We start from the raw sequence: 15843 nt of genomic DNA, 5'->3' as shown, positions 1-15843 counted from the left end.
CTTGTGTATTTTGCTTAGCTGTAATATATACATCCTTTATTTTAATAAGATGCTTTTCTGATTTCAGCTGGAAAAAGAAGGGAAACTCTTACATCCTCCACGCTCACCGGACCCGTCTCACTCTAACAACTCGACTTTGGAAACGAAAAGTAAAGGTGGCATTAAGAAAATACTTGCGGATAAGATCATCACGTCTACAACACTCGAAAGGAACAAGAAAGAGAAAAAAGAAGGACCCACAACTCTGGAACGAGAAAATGAAAAGAATTTAAAACTGGCAAATAAACAAAGACATTCTGATATCCCACCAACTTTCAGTAAACCTGAAAGAAACAAAAGCAGGCACTCTACAGGAAGTGACGTACAAATCATTCAACCAGAAAACGGAACTGCATATACCATTGAAAACGCAGAAGTCCAAAAGAGAGAAAGTGACCCTAAGAAAGGCATGAAGTTCGGAATTCGTGTTCTTCCACCTAACGTACCTGATGATGGCGTACTTAAGCAGAAACACGTCGAAAATGGTGGGGTTACTCAAGAAAAGATTGCGGTAGATGAACCAGACAAACCTGAACCACAAAGACCTGCTCCTACCACACACATAAAGCACGAAAATGAAGTCGAGCATAAAAAACCAGTCGTTGCTAAACGTAGAGAAAAGATGGCGCCTCCAGTGCCAAACGCAAGAGTAAAAGTAAATGAAAGCGATACAAGTATCAGCCAAGAAATGACTAAAATTTCAGACTCCTCACAATCTTTTACTAGAACGGATTTGAATTCAAGTGGAATTAAAAGAGATGAAAATGGCATACCACAAGAATTACCTCAACATATGTTTGATGCAGCTAAAGCCGCCAGAAACAATAGAAAGAGCTCTGCCGACCTCATTCAAGAGAAGGAAAGGAAGGATGAAGCGCCTAAACCTGCAAAGAAGTCTAAAGGAAAAGCACCTTCACCACCAGCTGTTGAAAAAAATAAAACAGACGACAGTATAATGGAGCAAATGCAAAACGTTAACGACTTTTTGAAATATGAAAAGCAACATTCTAGTCTGCTATTTGATACTTCCGCATCAACCACAACTTCAGGGCTTTCATATAACACTTCAACACCAAAAGTTAATAAGACTAAGCCACGCTTAGAAGAATCCATTAACTTCAGTCAAGATGATATTGACGATATTGTTACAAAACCATTTAAGCGAGAAAGCGATTCACTAAATAATTTCTTCCAGGATTCGAAATCCAATTTATCAAACCTGGATGGGCATTCGGTAATGTCTCTTAATAACAGTGACAAAAGTGTAAGGGGCTCCACCACTATCGAGTTAAATAATAGTGATATTACAATTCATAGTTCGCCTCTAAACGAAACAGCACGATCTGAGTCCGACGACGTATCTATGGAAGACAATGAAAGGAAGGCTGCATCTTTAGGCGATCTTTCAAGATTTGACCTCAGAGTTAAAACAACGAAGATCAGCACAGGTACTCTGGAAAGAGCTCAGAGTTTAGATATATCTGCTGACGATGACGAAATTCAGGAAACCACTTTATCGCCTAAAAAACGAAAGGCTATGTCTGTGGTAGAAACTACATTCTTCGACTCCGGTACCGAAGATGTTTTGTCAGAAATTATAGATCCTGAGAAGGGTGTTCTATTAAAACAGAAAGAACCTCGCTTGAGCCTGAACATAGCAAAAACTTCAGCTATTGAGGGTTTGAACACATTCCAAAGAAATCGTCTAAAAAAGGGTTCTGAATTTGGAAACTTAGAAGATGCAATCGTTAAGGGGTCATCAAGCTCAATAGATTCAGAGAAGCATAGCTCTCAAGAAATCCACAAAACTCGATCACACACCAGCATAGATACAACCCAAGAAAGCGAACATGAATCATCAGATCATTTGGCAAAAAGAATAATGGATGAAAACATGAGAGTTCATTTGAAGCTAGTGTCAGAATTCGCGAAATCTACTTCAGATGGTGGCAACGTCAGTTCCTTAGAAGGCTCCTCACAATCTCACAAAGATGACTCTGCTAACGATACAAAAACTACGGCAGTTAATTACCAAGAGAAGGTCACAATGAGTTACGATACTAATGTACCTGACGATATGAAAGTTTCTCGGAACACATACGTTAACAGCTTGGAAAGGCCTAAATCAGAAATGATGAAAAAATTACTTGCTAAAAACCCTATTTTCAATGTTCATATTGACCAACACTCCCAAAGGCAACAACTTACTACAAGTAAAGATACACCTACACCTATGACGGATTCACATAAATCTGCTTTGCACCAACCGGACATAGTAAACTTTGATTTAAAGACTTCGGAACCCAAAGGTAGAGATTATGATGAGTTTGTCAGCAATATAAGAGTAGGTTCGAATAATAACAGTTTAAAGTTAAATCGGAGATCACAAGAAATTCTGACAACTGAGTGGAGTGAGAGTAAAGGGGATCAGGATCAGGTTATACAAAGTACCAATGTCGTAACTATATCTACAAACGATAAAAGTGTACCTATGGAAAAGAGAACATACACGAAGTCAATAGAGATTGGTGAACCAAGTATTAAACTTATACCAGATTTAGTTGACGGAATCAAAAAAACTGGCGAGAAAGAAACTAGGACATTATACATGGAGCCCGCGAATGTATCATTGACGATGCAACAAGAACCTGTTCAAAAAACTGTCACTGTTAATGTTACTGAAGATGAATTTGGCAACAAGGTTATCACACAAAATGTCGAGAAGGTTTCAACAAAATATATTACAACGAGAACGGAAGCTCCCGTACAAGTTGAGCAGATTACATTTGGTATGATGAAGGGATCAGGAAATATAAACGAAATCGATTTGGAAGAAGGAAACGTTCAGGACATAGATAGTAAAGTGCTTGAAGAAATAAAAAGACAAAACCCTAACATGCACTTCACGACCGATGAACCATCGTACACTAGAACGGAAACTATAATATTAAACACAGCAGATATGGATGAAAGTCAAGCGAAATTGCTTATGGAAAGATTGCAAAACGACCCTAACTTTATGGCACAAAAGACTCCTGAGGAATTATCTAGACTAGGTATTAGAATAATACAGGATTTAGAAGACAAACAAATCGCTTCCGAAGACGGGCACGAAGTAACTAAAACAAGATATTCCATTAATCCTACCGCCATATCGGAATCTGAAAAGCAATGTAAACTAACATTTAAAGATAAGGATATACAAGAAGAACATATAACAGAAATTCAAGTACTCACGCCGCGTTCAGAGAAAAATGTGAGCCAAAAAGAAGAGAAAATATCAAGCAGACAACGAGCACCTCCAACTGTTACCAACTATCAAGAACCAATGTTAACATATGAACTCGATATCGAGCTATTGAATGATTTCATATCAAACGAACGCCACCATTCAGCAAAACAGCAAGTTGACGCGACAAAACGAACGAAAACGACTCACAGCACAAGTGAACCAAAGAAACGCCATTCAGACTTCGACTTACCAAGGAACAGCCATATTAAATTCCGAACAGCAACCTACGAATCACCAAAAGGCACAATCGTCACGAGCACAGATTTAGAAAATAGACGCTTATCACAGATGGACCAAATGCAATTGCGAGCGCCGAGTGAAGTGCCAACCGTTTCAAGTCCTAAACCGGTAATTTTAGCTAAACCAAGTAATATTCCGGTAAAGGCGTCAGACAAGAAACCGTTAGCGGGTCTGGTGTCTTCTAAAATACCTGTGTTCTCGACACAAAAGTCTTTAAGTCAAGAGAATCTAACTGATAAACAATTTTCACTGCCACGTTCTCCACCCTTAACATTAAGCACCAGCACGGGAAATATTTCTGTAACGTCCATCAAAAGTAGCTCGAGAAGTCCAAGTGGTGGCCAATTGTGAACGACGTTGTGCTGATGCGAGAAAATTCACAAATTCACCTATAAACATTTTTCCGAAAGTAGGTCTCATAAAAAACAAACTTCTTTAATTTATCCATTTTGTTATTTCTGTTCATTTTTGTGGTCTTTCTTCTGACTTCTTGCACTGCTTATCCTTGACCTATTTTATTGATATGGAATAAATAACTGTTAAAAATCGGATCGCATTTGGTAAATGCAACTATGGCGGGAATTTATCTGCACTCATATTAATGATCATTACTTCTTAATGAAATAGTGCCTTATTATATTACGAGTATTCGTAAGTCTTGAATAACGTAGTTCGGTTGTGAGAGAAAATTTTAGTTGTTAGTTATGTCACAAGAGAAATTTCACAAACATTCCGTCCGAAAAGAGTATTACCATTGTAGTGTTATTGTATGTAAGTTAAATCGGTAATTATGGTCGAATATGGTTAGGCGGCAATATATCTGTTTGACGGTGAACCTTTAATCGTAACTCTATGGAGCGTATTTGAACTACTAAGTACTAGATTACCTAGTATAAAATTTACACCTTCATATATTACCGATTCTAAATCGACTTTATTGATTTGAGATAATGGAACCCACTAGCTCGGTTGTAGCTACCGATAAAAGTCTTCCAAACGCAATGTTGCCAACATTGACTTAGTTTTTGAGAATTTTTCAATGAATTTTTGAATGTACTTAATTATTTAAGGCGTTATGTACTTTATAGAACTTTCACGTTCACTATCACTGAATAAAGAAATTTCAGAATTCTGTCATCAAATTTACGCAATTCTTTACAATTTTGTACATCTTCTGACTTTATAAAATTTCGTGTAAGTATCAGATGTCATTTGATAATGATTATTCTTTTTGTAAAACATTACTTTGGGTAAACAGAACACAAGTCGATATTCGACTACCAGACTTTATTATTTCTATTCTAAAATGATTTTTTTAAATTCTTTCTGCATTCTGATGATAGTGAAAATGCTTAGTTTTTGTAGTTATGTGATCATGTTTTGTTAAGTAAAAGTTTTTATATAGTTATGTTCATCGCGTTATTAACACTTATTAATCACAATTATACAAATCGTATTTTAATATTGTATTATATTATGAAATAAATACAAATTATAATGTTCGTTTGTCTTTTATTATTTTTTATTATGAATACTTTAAATATTATTTTGATTTATAAAGTGTTCGGGAAAATGTTGCATAAGGCTCTGCCGCCATACACGCATATAATTCAAATACGTCCATTTAAGTGTTGTTTAGAAAGAACCATTGATGCTATTGTAATTCTAAAATTCTGTTGAAAAATACCAACCCAAACATACTCTTTATATATATTAATAAAAAATAATAATTGTAATGATCTCATGAGTCTAAACCCATTTTTAATTCCGGCAAATAAAAATAGATTGCTGGAAAATCACAAGAGTGATTCCTATACCCAAAAGCGATAGAAAAGATTGTGAAAGCATATAGACCGCTGGCTTTATTATCGACTCCCGCTAAAATATTCAAAGGAGCTCTGCACCAAAGCATTTTAAAACAAGTAGAACCGTACTTGTCAGACCGTTGCGTAGTAAGTAGCAGCAACTTACCGAACGCAATTAATTATGTAATCCCTTTTAATGGACGCCGGATTGCAAGTAGATGCTGCATACTTTGATTACATGAAGGCGTTCGACGTCGTAGATAATGACATACTGTTATCGAAGTTGGCCAGTATTGGATTCACTCCAAATCTATTATTTTTTTTGCTAATTAATAATTAATAATAAGACATACTAGATGCCTTCTTAATGCAGACGATTACTCGAAAATTACTCTTGTCAATCCAAGGGGTGGACGACTGTAAACGCTTGTAAGATATAGGTAGAGTATGGGAGTGGAGCAATAAAAATAAGCTCCAATTAAATATTAACAAATGTGTCATGGTGACATGAGGCGCGCCAAATTGCCTCGTCATCATGAGTACAACGTGTCAGGGGTGATACTCAAGCGGGAAACGACAGTAAGAGAGAGCCCAACTGAATTTCGCAAGGGTAACAACGTTCATTAATATTATAAGCTATCTCAAGCTTGTACAACGCTCTGGTTAGAAGTATGTTGGAGTGTAACTCGTCTGTTTGGGCTCCGCAAGAACCTAAATACCTACTGCCTTATGTTGGACCGCATACAGAATAAATTTGCACGACACTTCTATTAAAGACTGTATGGCGTCTTTCCCTACTAAACTTTAATGTACCCAACATTATTTTTCTTAGGGATGGTGGGGTACAATAAATTGGAAATCAGACGCAACTTACAGTTGGCCTACTACGTACTGAAAGTCTTGAGGGGTGTAGTGTGCAACCCAAGTGTACTCCAAGAACTGGTTTTCTTAGTACCTATGGTATATGTGCGACGGCGAAGGCCTAGGTTATTTGCAATACGAAGGGCAAGAACCAGTCTGTTGCACAGATCCCCGTTATCCAGGACATTGCGACTACTGAATTCTGTCTCCGACAGAATATATATATGTTAATATATAAGATATATTTATATGTTCGCAGAGTGAATTCACAGTAGCGATATTGTGTATATTATGTGTTTTAATATTATATATGTACTTTACTATATTTTATTTAATGTTTCTCGAGATGTAAGGATAATGTATGTATTTCTGTAATAAATAAATTCGAAAAAGTTGCGTTAAAACCTATAATTAATTATTTAATTAAAAAATATGTTGAACAAATTAAACAAATTAAATTTTTGAACCAATATAACTTAAGTTGCCAAACCAATACAACTCAACTGCTAGCGGCTTCTCAAAGTCAGCTAAAGTCAACTTTGGCGGATATAAAACGATGGCGTAGAAAAACGCTTTTAGTAACGAAAAAATTGATGTGTTGTTGAAAGTTGACGTCAAAAATGCATTTGATTCAATAAATAGGGACGACACCTTGTTGACAAAGGCTTCTGAGACCATTTCAGAAATATATAACTATCATTTACAGTGTTACTCAGAGCCATCAAAATTAACATACAAGAGTTACGAACTCTCTTCAGAAGTTGGTTGTCAACAAGGTGATCCTCTTGGGCCAAATATTTTTAGTCTCGCAATAAATTCTTGCATATAAAATCAAATTTTAACGTCTGGTTTCTTGACGATGGCTACTCCAGGAGGCAAATGTAGTTCTTTTAGATCTATCTAAGATATAAGAATTTTGTTCAATAGGTCTAACTTTAAATTTTGATATATGTTAAATATATCTCCATGGTGAAAATTTGAACACCACAAATATAAAAAATAATAACTAAAAATCGCTATATTTGTTAGGGGCACCGATTTTCAAAGAAACTTTTGAAGAATTCTTAACTTGACAATATAGAGAAAGCTAACTAGCTTTTAGTATAAACATTGATCCTATAGATCCAACATCTCGTAGAACACTCAAAGCGAAAAAAAAAATCAAGTTCAGAATAAATTAATTTTATTCAACGCACTTTATATTCTTACATAAACTATATCGAAAAAGTTAAAATAGAAAACATTACATACTTGGAAAGGCCACCATTTAATAGAAAACGTTTCAACGATTAAAATCTGCCACAAAATACATTTTTGGCAATAATTCCCTTTTAATCTTAATTTTAACTTATGATTTCCAAATTTATATAAAAAGGAAAACTGTCTTAACACTTAACTTTCCTTAAAACAATATTGCTTTAATTTATAATTGGTGTTATTGAGCATCGGCTTGGAAGCCATTATCGCGGCAATTGACAAATGACAATACGATGTCGGTACGAGTGAGGGAGACAACACTATTCTCCCATGACGTCTTCATACTGTTTCCGGAAGCAATCTCCGACTGGGAAGAAGTCCCAGCATCTTTGCGTGTACATGTTCCATACGAATGTCTCTTGACCTGATAGAAATAAGTTTTAGATAATATTATCACATTAAGATTGTAAATTGAGTATATTCGATATTACAGAAGTCTCTAAGTATTGAAACTCTTAAGTTTGCTCTGAGTTAACACGCCTTAATCCAGGATACGCACCTTTATGGTCATGGTTTCTATTTCTTGTATTAATATGATTGTCAAACAGACACATATTGTGTTTATTATCGTAAATAATTAAAAGCACGGGCAATCAAGCTTGTAAAAGTTAGGAGGCATTTTGGCCTCAGAACAAAATCCTAAAATTTACTAAAACTGGTTTAGCGGTTTACATACCTGTATATTCAGTGTCGGGTTTGTTGATGAGATGCATCAAGAAGAACATGTAATTTGCGAGATTGTGCTCTCGTTGCACGTGTGTGTCGAAACCGTGCGGCACCTGTAATGTCAAATTATTGTCTATGATTTTAGGAATTAAAAATCTGGGAAAATATTTTTTCTTTAGGTCGAAATATAGATGTATATCAAAAACTGCCAATTTGAACATTTCTTGACTAAAATATCAAGTTATTCTAGAGTCTAGATTTTACTAGCAATATTAAACAATAATGTGATTAACAAGGAGGTTAACCTGAGTTGTCCTCTATTTTGTATCTATGTGTGCAAATTATATTAGCTTGGTCAATGAATCATAAAAAAATTGGCATGTCAATGACCTATTATTATCTACTTGTTTACACAGATTATATCAATGAAATAGAAATTCTACTCTATGCCTCTTTGCCGCTCAATGAGGTAGATTACGAGAGTAGAGAAGTTTAGACATACATCTGATTTATATAGGCGATATCTGAAACCATTCGTGTTTCTAGGATGGAAAGGAAATCAAAGACTACACATATCATATATTTCCGAAACACATTATAGGTTTTTTTAAATCACACTTGTATCACAGATTTTGGGTTGCCTTCTTAACTTTTGCTAAAGCCTGACCTTATCAAAGTAGTCCTTATTGATGCCACAAATGAAGCAGTTGGACTCCATGTCTTCTTTGACTGACTCAAGTTGGTCACGGAGCTCACCAAACGCATCGATGATCAAACCTGAAAGATTTAATTTTAGTTAAATTAAGCAAAAAAGATTACGATTTTTAATTAATTTACAAAATTCTGCTTTCAAGCTATCGTAGTAACGTCCATTTATCGTAAGTTAATAGAATAAAAGAAAAAAACAATGGGTCAAAGTTATAAGGTTTAACTACCACTCTAGAAGATAATACTCTTATAGAGATAATAAATTCTATTTGTAGAATATAAACTATTTAAAACGCACCCTGAAGGATAGCCAGCAGGATAATGATGACGAAGAAGAAGAAAGATATGTCGAAGATGATGCGGTACACCTCCGAATCGTCTCCATCGGGAGGTTCCAACTCGTCCCCGATGCCTCCTCCTGCGCGTACGCCTTTGTATAGGTTGAACACGAAGCACTGAAAGATCACATAGTAATTATGTTCCAAATTACATAATTGTAAGAGCTTGTTAAGAATGAAACTGTTTTGTGTGTGTGTCAGCAGCCATCGATATATCCACCAAAAGTATAAAACTTTTACAAATATATATTTTGTCATGTTATAACTATCTTAAATTATATATTTTAACTTACAGAAAGCATGTCATGGCAATTTCTGTTGATCTCGTCATCCTCTTCTTGAACGTAGAATTTGCGGAAAAAGTTGAACGCTATGACAGTGTAGATATATACTATGATTGTTAACAGCATAACAGTTAACACCAACTGCAATAAAGTTAAATAAAAACAGTAAACAAAATGATTGAGTAGGTTACTTAACTTTAAACTCTGTGCTTGAACCTACGAGATTTCAATTGCTTTCTTTATGTTAATATGGCATCAGAAACCAATAAGGAAGACGCGTTCTATCCCACGCGAAGTGGAATTAAAATCGATTTTTTTAATCGAAGAAGAAAGTGAGCTTGATATATCTTGATAATGAACACGAAAAAATATGTGAAATAGCGCAAAATTGAGAGAAGGTTTTGAAATAATAAATGTGTTCCAAATTCAAAATAATTAAAAAGTTGAAAAATATGCATTTTCATTTGTAACAGAACATATCTGAAGCAAGCAGTGGCGAAATTTCCCTCGGAAGCAGTGCGTTAATCCATAGATTCGTGGCTAAACAGATTAAAGGCCTGTGTAAAAGCCAAAGGTGGCCCTTACGAAAATACTATTTTTTATTTGTTGCTGAGTCCAAATAATATGTAGGTATAAATTTCATTATATTACTTCATAAAAAATGCATTTTCATTTGCGACAGTACTTATAGCTGGATTAGGTATATTATATAACTCACTTTAACTCTCACCGAAGACACGAATCGAGATTAAAAGAATACATTGGCTGTTTTAGTCGGCAGAAATCGGCAAAACCTTTTTCAGATATATCTTCTAAATGATATTTTAATTAAATAAATGTATTAATAAGCAACGTTACCTGTTTTCCATTATGCGTGACGGACTGAAGAATGGTTCTTAGCGTCTTGAAGCCGACGGCAACATCCAGCAAATGGGCGGCGAAGAAAAAGTTGTTGAAATTGCCCATCACGGAGAAACTGAAGTACCAGAGGGAGTAAAGGAACGAGTTGTCCGTGATAGTCACGCCCGCCTTCCACACTTGGTAGCGCCAGTCGATGTTAACGATACTGAAATTAAATAAAAATATTTTTAAATATCCAATAGGCGTACACCTCGGAAAAACTTTAACTATTTATTTATCAAGAAGGCATACGTATATATAGAGACGTCACAAATACAAGATATTAAGATAAACATAAACAAGTTATAATTATAGAAGTGCCTTTAAATTTATTCAAAGATAAGATTTTTTTATAAACATATGAGTAACACAACTAAAAAAAAAAAATAGCTACGAAAATTTAAACACAGCAATTTATAGACGATAAAAAAATCTAATTGTTTTAATCGCGTTGGAACATAATATTATGAAGACCTCATCCAAAAAATTAATCCTAGTGGGTTTCTATAACATTATTAGTTTTTATTTGAACTTTAACTTGTTTTTGCTTGAACATTCTTCTGAACATTTGCAACCGGAGCACATAGCACGAACTTTACAGTAGTCTAGTGTTTGTGTCCGTGAATAGGCTTCCTTGCAATTTGAACGTTCATGCGTCTAGTTGTCTCTCTCCCTAAAATATGGCAAGGGGGCCGATGTCTTGTGGTGACTGGTCGGACTTGAATTCGTGTATGCGGTGATGTTAGTTATTTCGTCTATGTCTTTGCGTATTGTTCCCTCGATAATGTAAGTGCGTGCTCCTATTTCACCATGCCTCTTGCTGATAGAGGACAAATCTTTGTTTTTAATTTATTTTATTATTATTTATTATTACTAAGGATGTCATGTGGAACATGGTGTAATGGTTGCAGCTCCTTACAAACGTTGCGTAATACAAAATAAAAACTTGGTGATTAACAAGGTTGGCGGAGAGTTTATGCCAGTTCTTCTCTTCCGTTCAACGCCCTTTATTTGAGAAATGGCAGTAAATGTAAATTAATGCATTTAATGTATATTTATTTTTTTGACGTTCACAAGTGTACAATGTGTTACCTATATGAATAAATGATTTTTGACTTTTGAATATTTTACGCGATTTGAATATATGTGCTTCCATATAGATCCAAATACCTATGAAGCGTTGCCCTAGGTTTCATTTAAAAAGGGCAAAATATTATTATTAATAAAAACTTACTAGTTCCACAGTCCTTTATTGCTTTCTTCTTCTTGGGCCGAGAAAGAAGTCTTTTCCATTCCCAACATGTTGGATATGGAGTCAAAGTCGTAGGTCTCAGAATACTTAGCTCGGACTTTCTTCTTTATAAACTTGTCCCAATAGTTTACCGGGAACGATCTGTAAGATGACTTTATTTGTAAAATATAAGCGCAATACTTATACTGATTCTGTGGAACTCATCCCGTCTGAATTATCATGAAAGTTACCACAAAGTACTTAAGATTTTAGCAGTCTATACAGAATCCACTCATTTCGGTAGATTTCACTGTATATATATTAGTTAATAATAAACAGCGCAAACCAAATGTTAACTGTATACTTGTAGCCAATGAATTGTAAACGTAATTGGTAATAATAAATTAGCCCTTTAGTTTTTCATACGTTCACAAGTTATAGTATAACATTCTCGTTTCCGAAAATGTAACAAAAGGCCGACATCACTTACTTGTATATACGTTATAAGTAACAATGTGCCACTCAGCATCCATAAATAACTCAAGTTTTTTGTTTGCAATGTACAGCATTGCAACTCTACTCCACTACCTACAATTTTATGTTATAAGCCCTTGTTTTAAACGATTACAGTAGTTGAATATCTCCCGTTATGTTTAAGATTTAAACTGAGATTATCAAGAACGTATACAAAATCTAGCCATACTTGTTTTTAAGACAAGTAAACTCTAAAGTATTGGGTGAGAGCTCCATCAAATATTTTTACTAACTTGGCAGAAATAACAAGTTTGTCCCAATGGCTCTTCAGGTCGTCATCTTCCGGCTGTTCAGCGATGTAGAGTCCGTCAAACTCCAGGCGACGAGCGATGTCCTTTTCACGTTTAAATATAGCCAGAGGCACCTGAAACGAGCATTTAATAGTCATAAATGGAATCCCTCAAGGGTCGGAAACGCATGAAATGAATTTCCATAAATTACGTAAATTAATTATAGATCCAATGTTCAAAAGTAAGTTGTTGGGATGGTGTACAGTTACTCCAACATAAAGGGAGAATCCTCAATCAGTTTAACCACTGGCTGGCCGAATCGAAGGCCCCAGTGGCTGAGGTGGAAAGGTTTCATAATAAAGCCTTAGCGTTCATAATAATTTGGGTCGGTACCCGTCGCAATTTGTAAGCGCAAATTGTAGGCGTCGATTTTTAATTTTATGTAATAAGAGGCATACGGGCAGGTGGCTCATCTGATGTTAAGTGATACCACCGCCCATGGAAACTCACATTGCCAGGAGGCAAGCAAGTGCGTTGCCGGCCTTTTAAGAAATGGTTCGGAAATACTCAGGTATTGGGCAGCCGTTTCCAAATAGTGCTGGTGCGCGGAGAAAATTCCCTTAAGAAACGCTCAGTTGTGGAACGACGGACGTCGAAGTGATACGGATGGTATGTACTTTGTATTCTGCCTTAACGTCCGATGATGAAACTCAGCTGCAGTTCCGAACAACTCCTCTAGTCTCCATGGTAAATGCGGTAGAAGATATAGAGAAACCCCACATGTTTACGCAACGCCAAGCCGCACGGAAAGTGACTTCGTTGACGAAGCCATTTAAAATAAAGTCTTTTGGATATAAAAATGTATACTGATTCTATTGCATTGTATGTTAATCATTTATATATATTTCATTAATCCTTCTGAATATCTTCACATTAATATAACTAATACATATACAATAAAAACAATTGTAATCTTTAATCCTTGAAGGACTGACAAGTCAAGGAGTTCCATAGACAGCGTCGTTAATTAAAAAGAAATCAGTATAATAGTGTTACGAAGACGGGTCGACTGCAATGTTTCTAGATTTTTCCATTAGTTAGAGAACTTTTCAGCAGGCTGTAATATGATTTCTGACCGTTTCAGGAGAGGGTCAATCACATATTAGAAAATTGTAATTTCCATAATGTTACCCTAGTTTTCAGGAAGCTGAAACCTTTTTTCAGTCGGTTTCAGAACATGTGTAGTAGAGTGGTGCAGTTTTCAGGAGACCCATTTTCAGGCGTTTTCAGGCCTAGGTATACCCCTTTGATGAAGGAATATTCTAGACCAAACTTTCTAGGTGTGAGACCAAAAAGGACGAAATGATACGAGAGAGAGAGAGAGAGAAGATCAAAACTTTCTCGAAACTAGACTGAGCACTCTAGAACGCCGTACGACAAGGACGGAGCAACGTGCGAAAGAGAGAAAGAGTGCGGACGTTCTAGAATTGTGCAATCGCTACTCAGTAGCAAGCCCGCCTACAGTGTTCTCGAATATTGTTTAGAATTATTCCCAGGGATATATAAGCGAGCCGAAACGCGACTAGTCACCTTTAGTTTTGAATGCGATAACAAGAGAGGAACACCGAAGCGATAAAGTGCGAATAAAGTGATAATGTGTGCATAAGTGAAGTAATTAGTGATTGTTTTGTGTGTGTAATTAGTGCATCTCTGCGATTAATTTGTGTTGATAAATTCCTCATTGATTTTTCAAGAAATAAACCCTTGAATAAATCCACGGCATTTTCTATCCCATCCCCTAGCTCGTAACAATAGTATAATAACATACCTTCAGGTGATAATATCCAATGAGAATAGCAAGCGATACGATGGAGTGAAGAGCTGCGGCCATCTTGATAACGTGCTCCATATAGAAGAAGTCTTCATCTATTCGAACCACTTCTAGGCTATCATCGTCCTCACTTTCACCGGAGCCTGTAAGCGAGAATATCAAGATATAATATATAATATAATATAATAAGAAGAGATACTTTTTTGGTTGAATATTCAGTTCGCATAGTTAGTGTGTAGTGTGGGCGCAGTTTCCGCACTTAGACGGACATTTGGTCCGTTGTGCGTTAAGTCCAGGCAAATTAAGCCAGCCTAGCTAATTCCAATAGCTCAGAAGTTTATGTCGCATAGTTTCGTAAATAAGTTTTCTATTCAAAAGACATACCCTCTCCACTTCCCGATCCCTGGCCTGATCCAGATCCGCTGATGATGTCTCCGATACCAGAACCTTCTTTATCACTATCCGGAATCGACACCTGAAAATATATGTTTTTCTATAGTAGATGCCAGTAAACTGAGCGTACACACAACACAACGACAGATCGCCTCGCTTGAATGTGATTGGTTAACAGCATCTGATATCAAATAGCACGGAACGTATTCAAAGTTTCAGTAATCGTAATTAAAGTATTTCAATTCTTACTTTGTACATAGAAGTCACTCAAAACTATGCCTATTATTAAAAATAAATCTGTTTAATTCTCTTACCTTATAGAAGAGCAACACGAAGTTGATGCAGAACGCGAGCACGAGAGCGACGTACTTCAGGTTGTAGAAGTTTCTCGCGAGGAAGGATACGGCACGCTTTGTGTACTGGGAGAGGTCTACTTGGGACAGGGCGGACGGAGCGGGAACTTGTACTGCCTGGAGAGATTATGAAAAATAGAGAAAGAAAAAGATATTATTTTATTATCTTGTGTTGGTCTATTTTAATAATTTTCAATTCTATTCTTAAATGCCTATAATTATTTCTTTAAAGCATAATATGTTATTTACTATTATCTCCAAATACTATATACACAAGAATGTTTGTACAATTGTTAGTGGCGCTACAACGTCAAATGTCTGAATTTCATGATCATTTGTCAACCTTATACCCATGTTAGTGATAATCCTTCTGTGCCTGACACACGCCGTTGAATTTTTGGGTCTATGGCGAGAGATTCCTTACGGTATTTTCTTTCACCGTTCGAGCAAATATTAAATACTGATTGGTGCACAGCTGATGATCGAACCTACGACCTTAGGGATGAGAGTCGCCCGCAGAAGTCAGTGGCCAACACTGCTCACAATTGTTAAACTATTAAAATTTCTCAAAATAAGTAATACCTTTTTAAATCGATATATTTTCTCAAATCCACGCTGCATGAGCAAGTGTTTTTTTTAATTAAGTTTAATAATAAAAATTTTAGAGATTTAGGTATGATACTTTATATCGTAAATCTTTGTAGGTAAATAAAATAATGTTCACCTTTTTGCTTTCAGCTTCAATGGCGGACATAGCAGCTTGTTGAGCTGCCTGAGCTTCAACACGCTCTTGGGCCTGTTTCTTTGCTTGTTCCCCACTAAAATATTAAAGTAATTTATATTAATTTTTAAAACTACTTTAGAATTTCTTTTAAATGTTA

General features: G+C 35.7%; 2 protein-coding genes across 3 annotated transcripts in view; one reads left to right on the top strand and one right to left on the bottom strand.

Annotated features, from left to right (window-relative positions):
• LOC123717942 overlaps positions 1-5073 on the top strand; it is a 44637-nt gene extending 39564 nt beyond the window's left edge. For both annotated transcript variants that reach the window (XM_045674213.1, XM_045674223.1), the window contains exon 5: positions 68-5073. In XM_045674213.1, coding sequence (XP_045530169.1) covers positions 68-3922 — 3855 coding nt within the window. In that variant the 3' untranslated portion in view covers positions 3923-5073. The remainder of the gene's footprint in view (positions 1-67) is intronic.
• A 2330-nt stretch (positions 5074-7403) lies between these two features.
• Positions 7404-15843, bottom strand: part of LOC123720413 (ryanodine receptor) — a 98425-nt gene continuing 89985 nt past the window's right edge. Inside the window, 13 exon segments of the mRNA XM_045677005.1 lie at positions 7404-7819; positions 7821-7858; positions 8171-8273; positions 8828-8937; positions 9167-9323; positions 9500-9631; positions 10349-10556; positions 11625-11783; positions 12389-12519; positions 14214-14359; positions 14601-14691; positions 14924-15079; positions 15687-15780. Of these exon segments, the coding sequence (XP_045532961.1) occupies positions 7673-7819; positions 7821-7858; positions 8171-8273; positions 8828-8937; positions 9167-9323; positions 9500-9631; positions 10349-10556; positions 11625-11783; positions 12389-12519; positions 14214-14359; positions 14601-14691; positions 14924-15079; positions 15687-15780 (1672 nt within the window). The 3' untranslated portion in view covers positions 7404-7672.

The sequence above is a fragment of the Pieris brassicae genome, chromosome 2 (genome assembly GCF_905147105.1).
Source record: "Pieris brassicae chromosome 2, ilPieBrab1.1, whole genome shotgun sequence".
NCBI classification, from domain to species: Eukaryota; Metazoa; Arthropoda; class Insecta; order Lepidoptera; family Pieridae; genus Pieris; species Pieris brassicae.
Note: the sequence above shows the minus strand (reverse complement) of the source record. Positions and strands in the feature narration are given on the sequence as shown.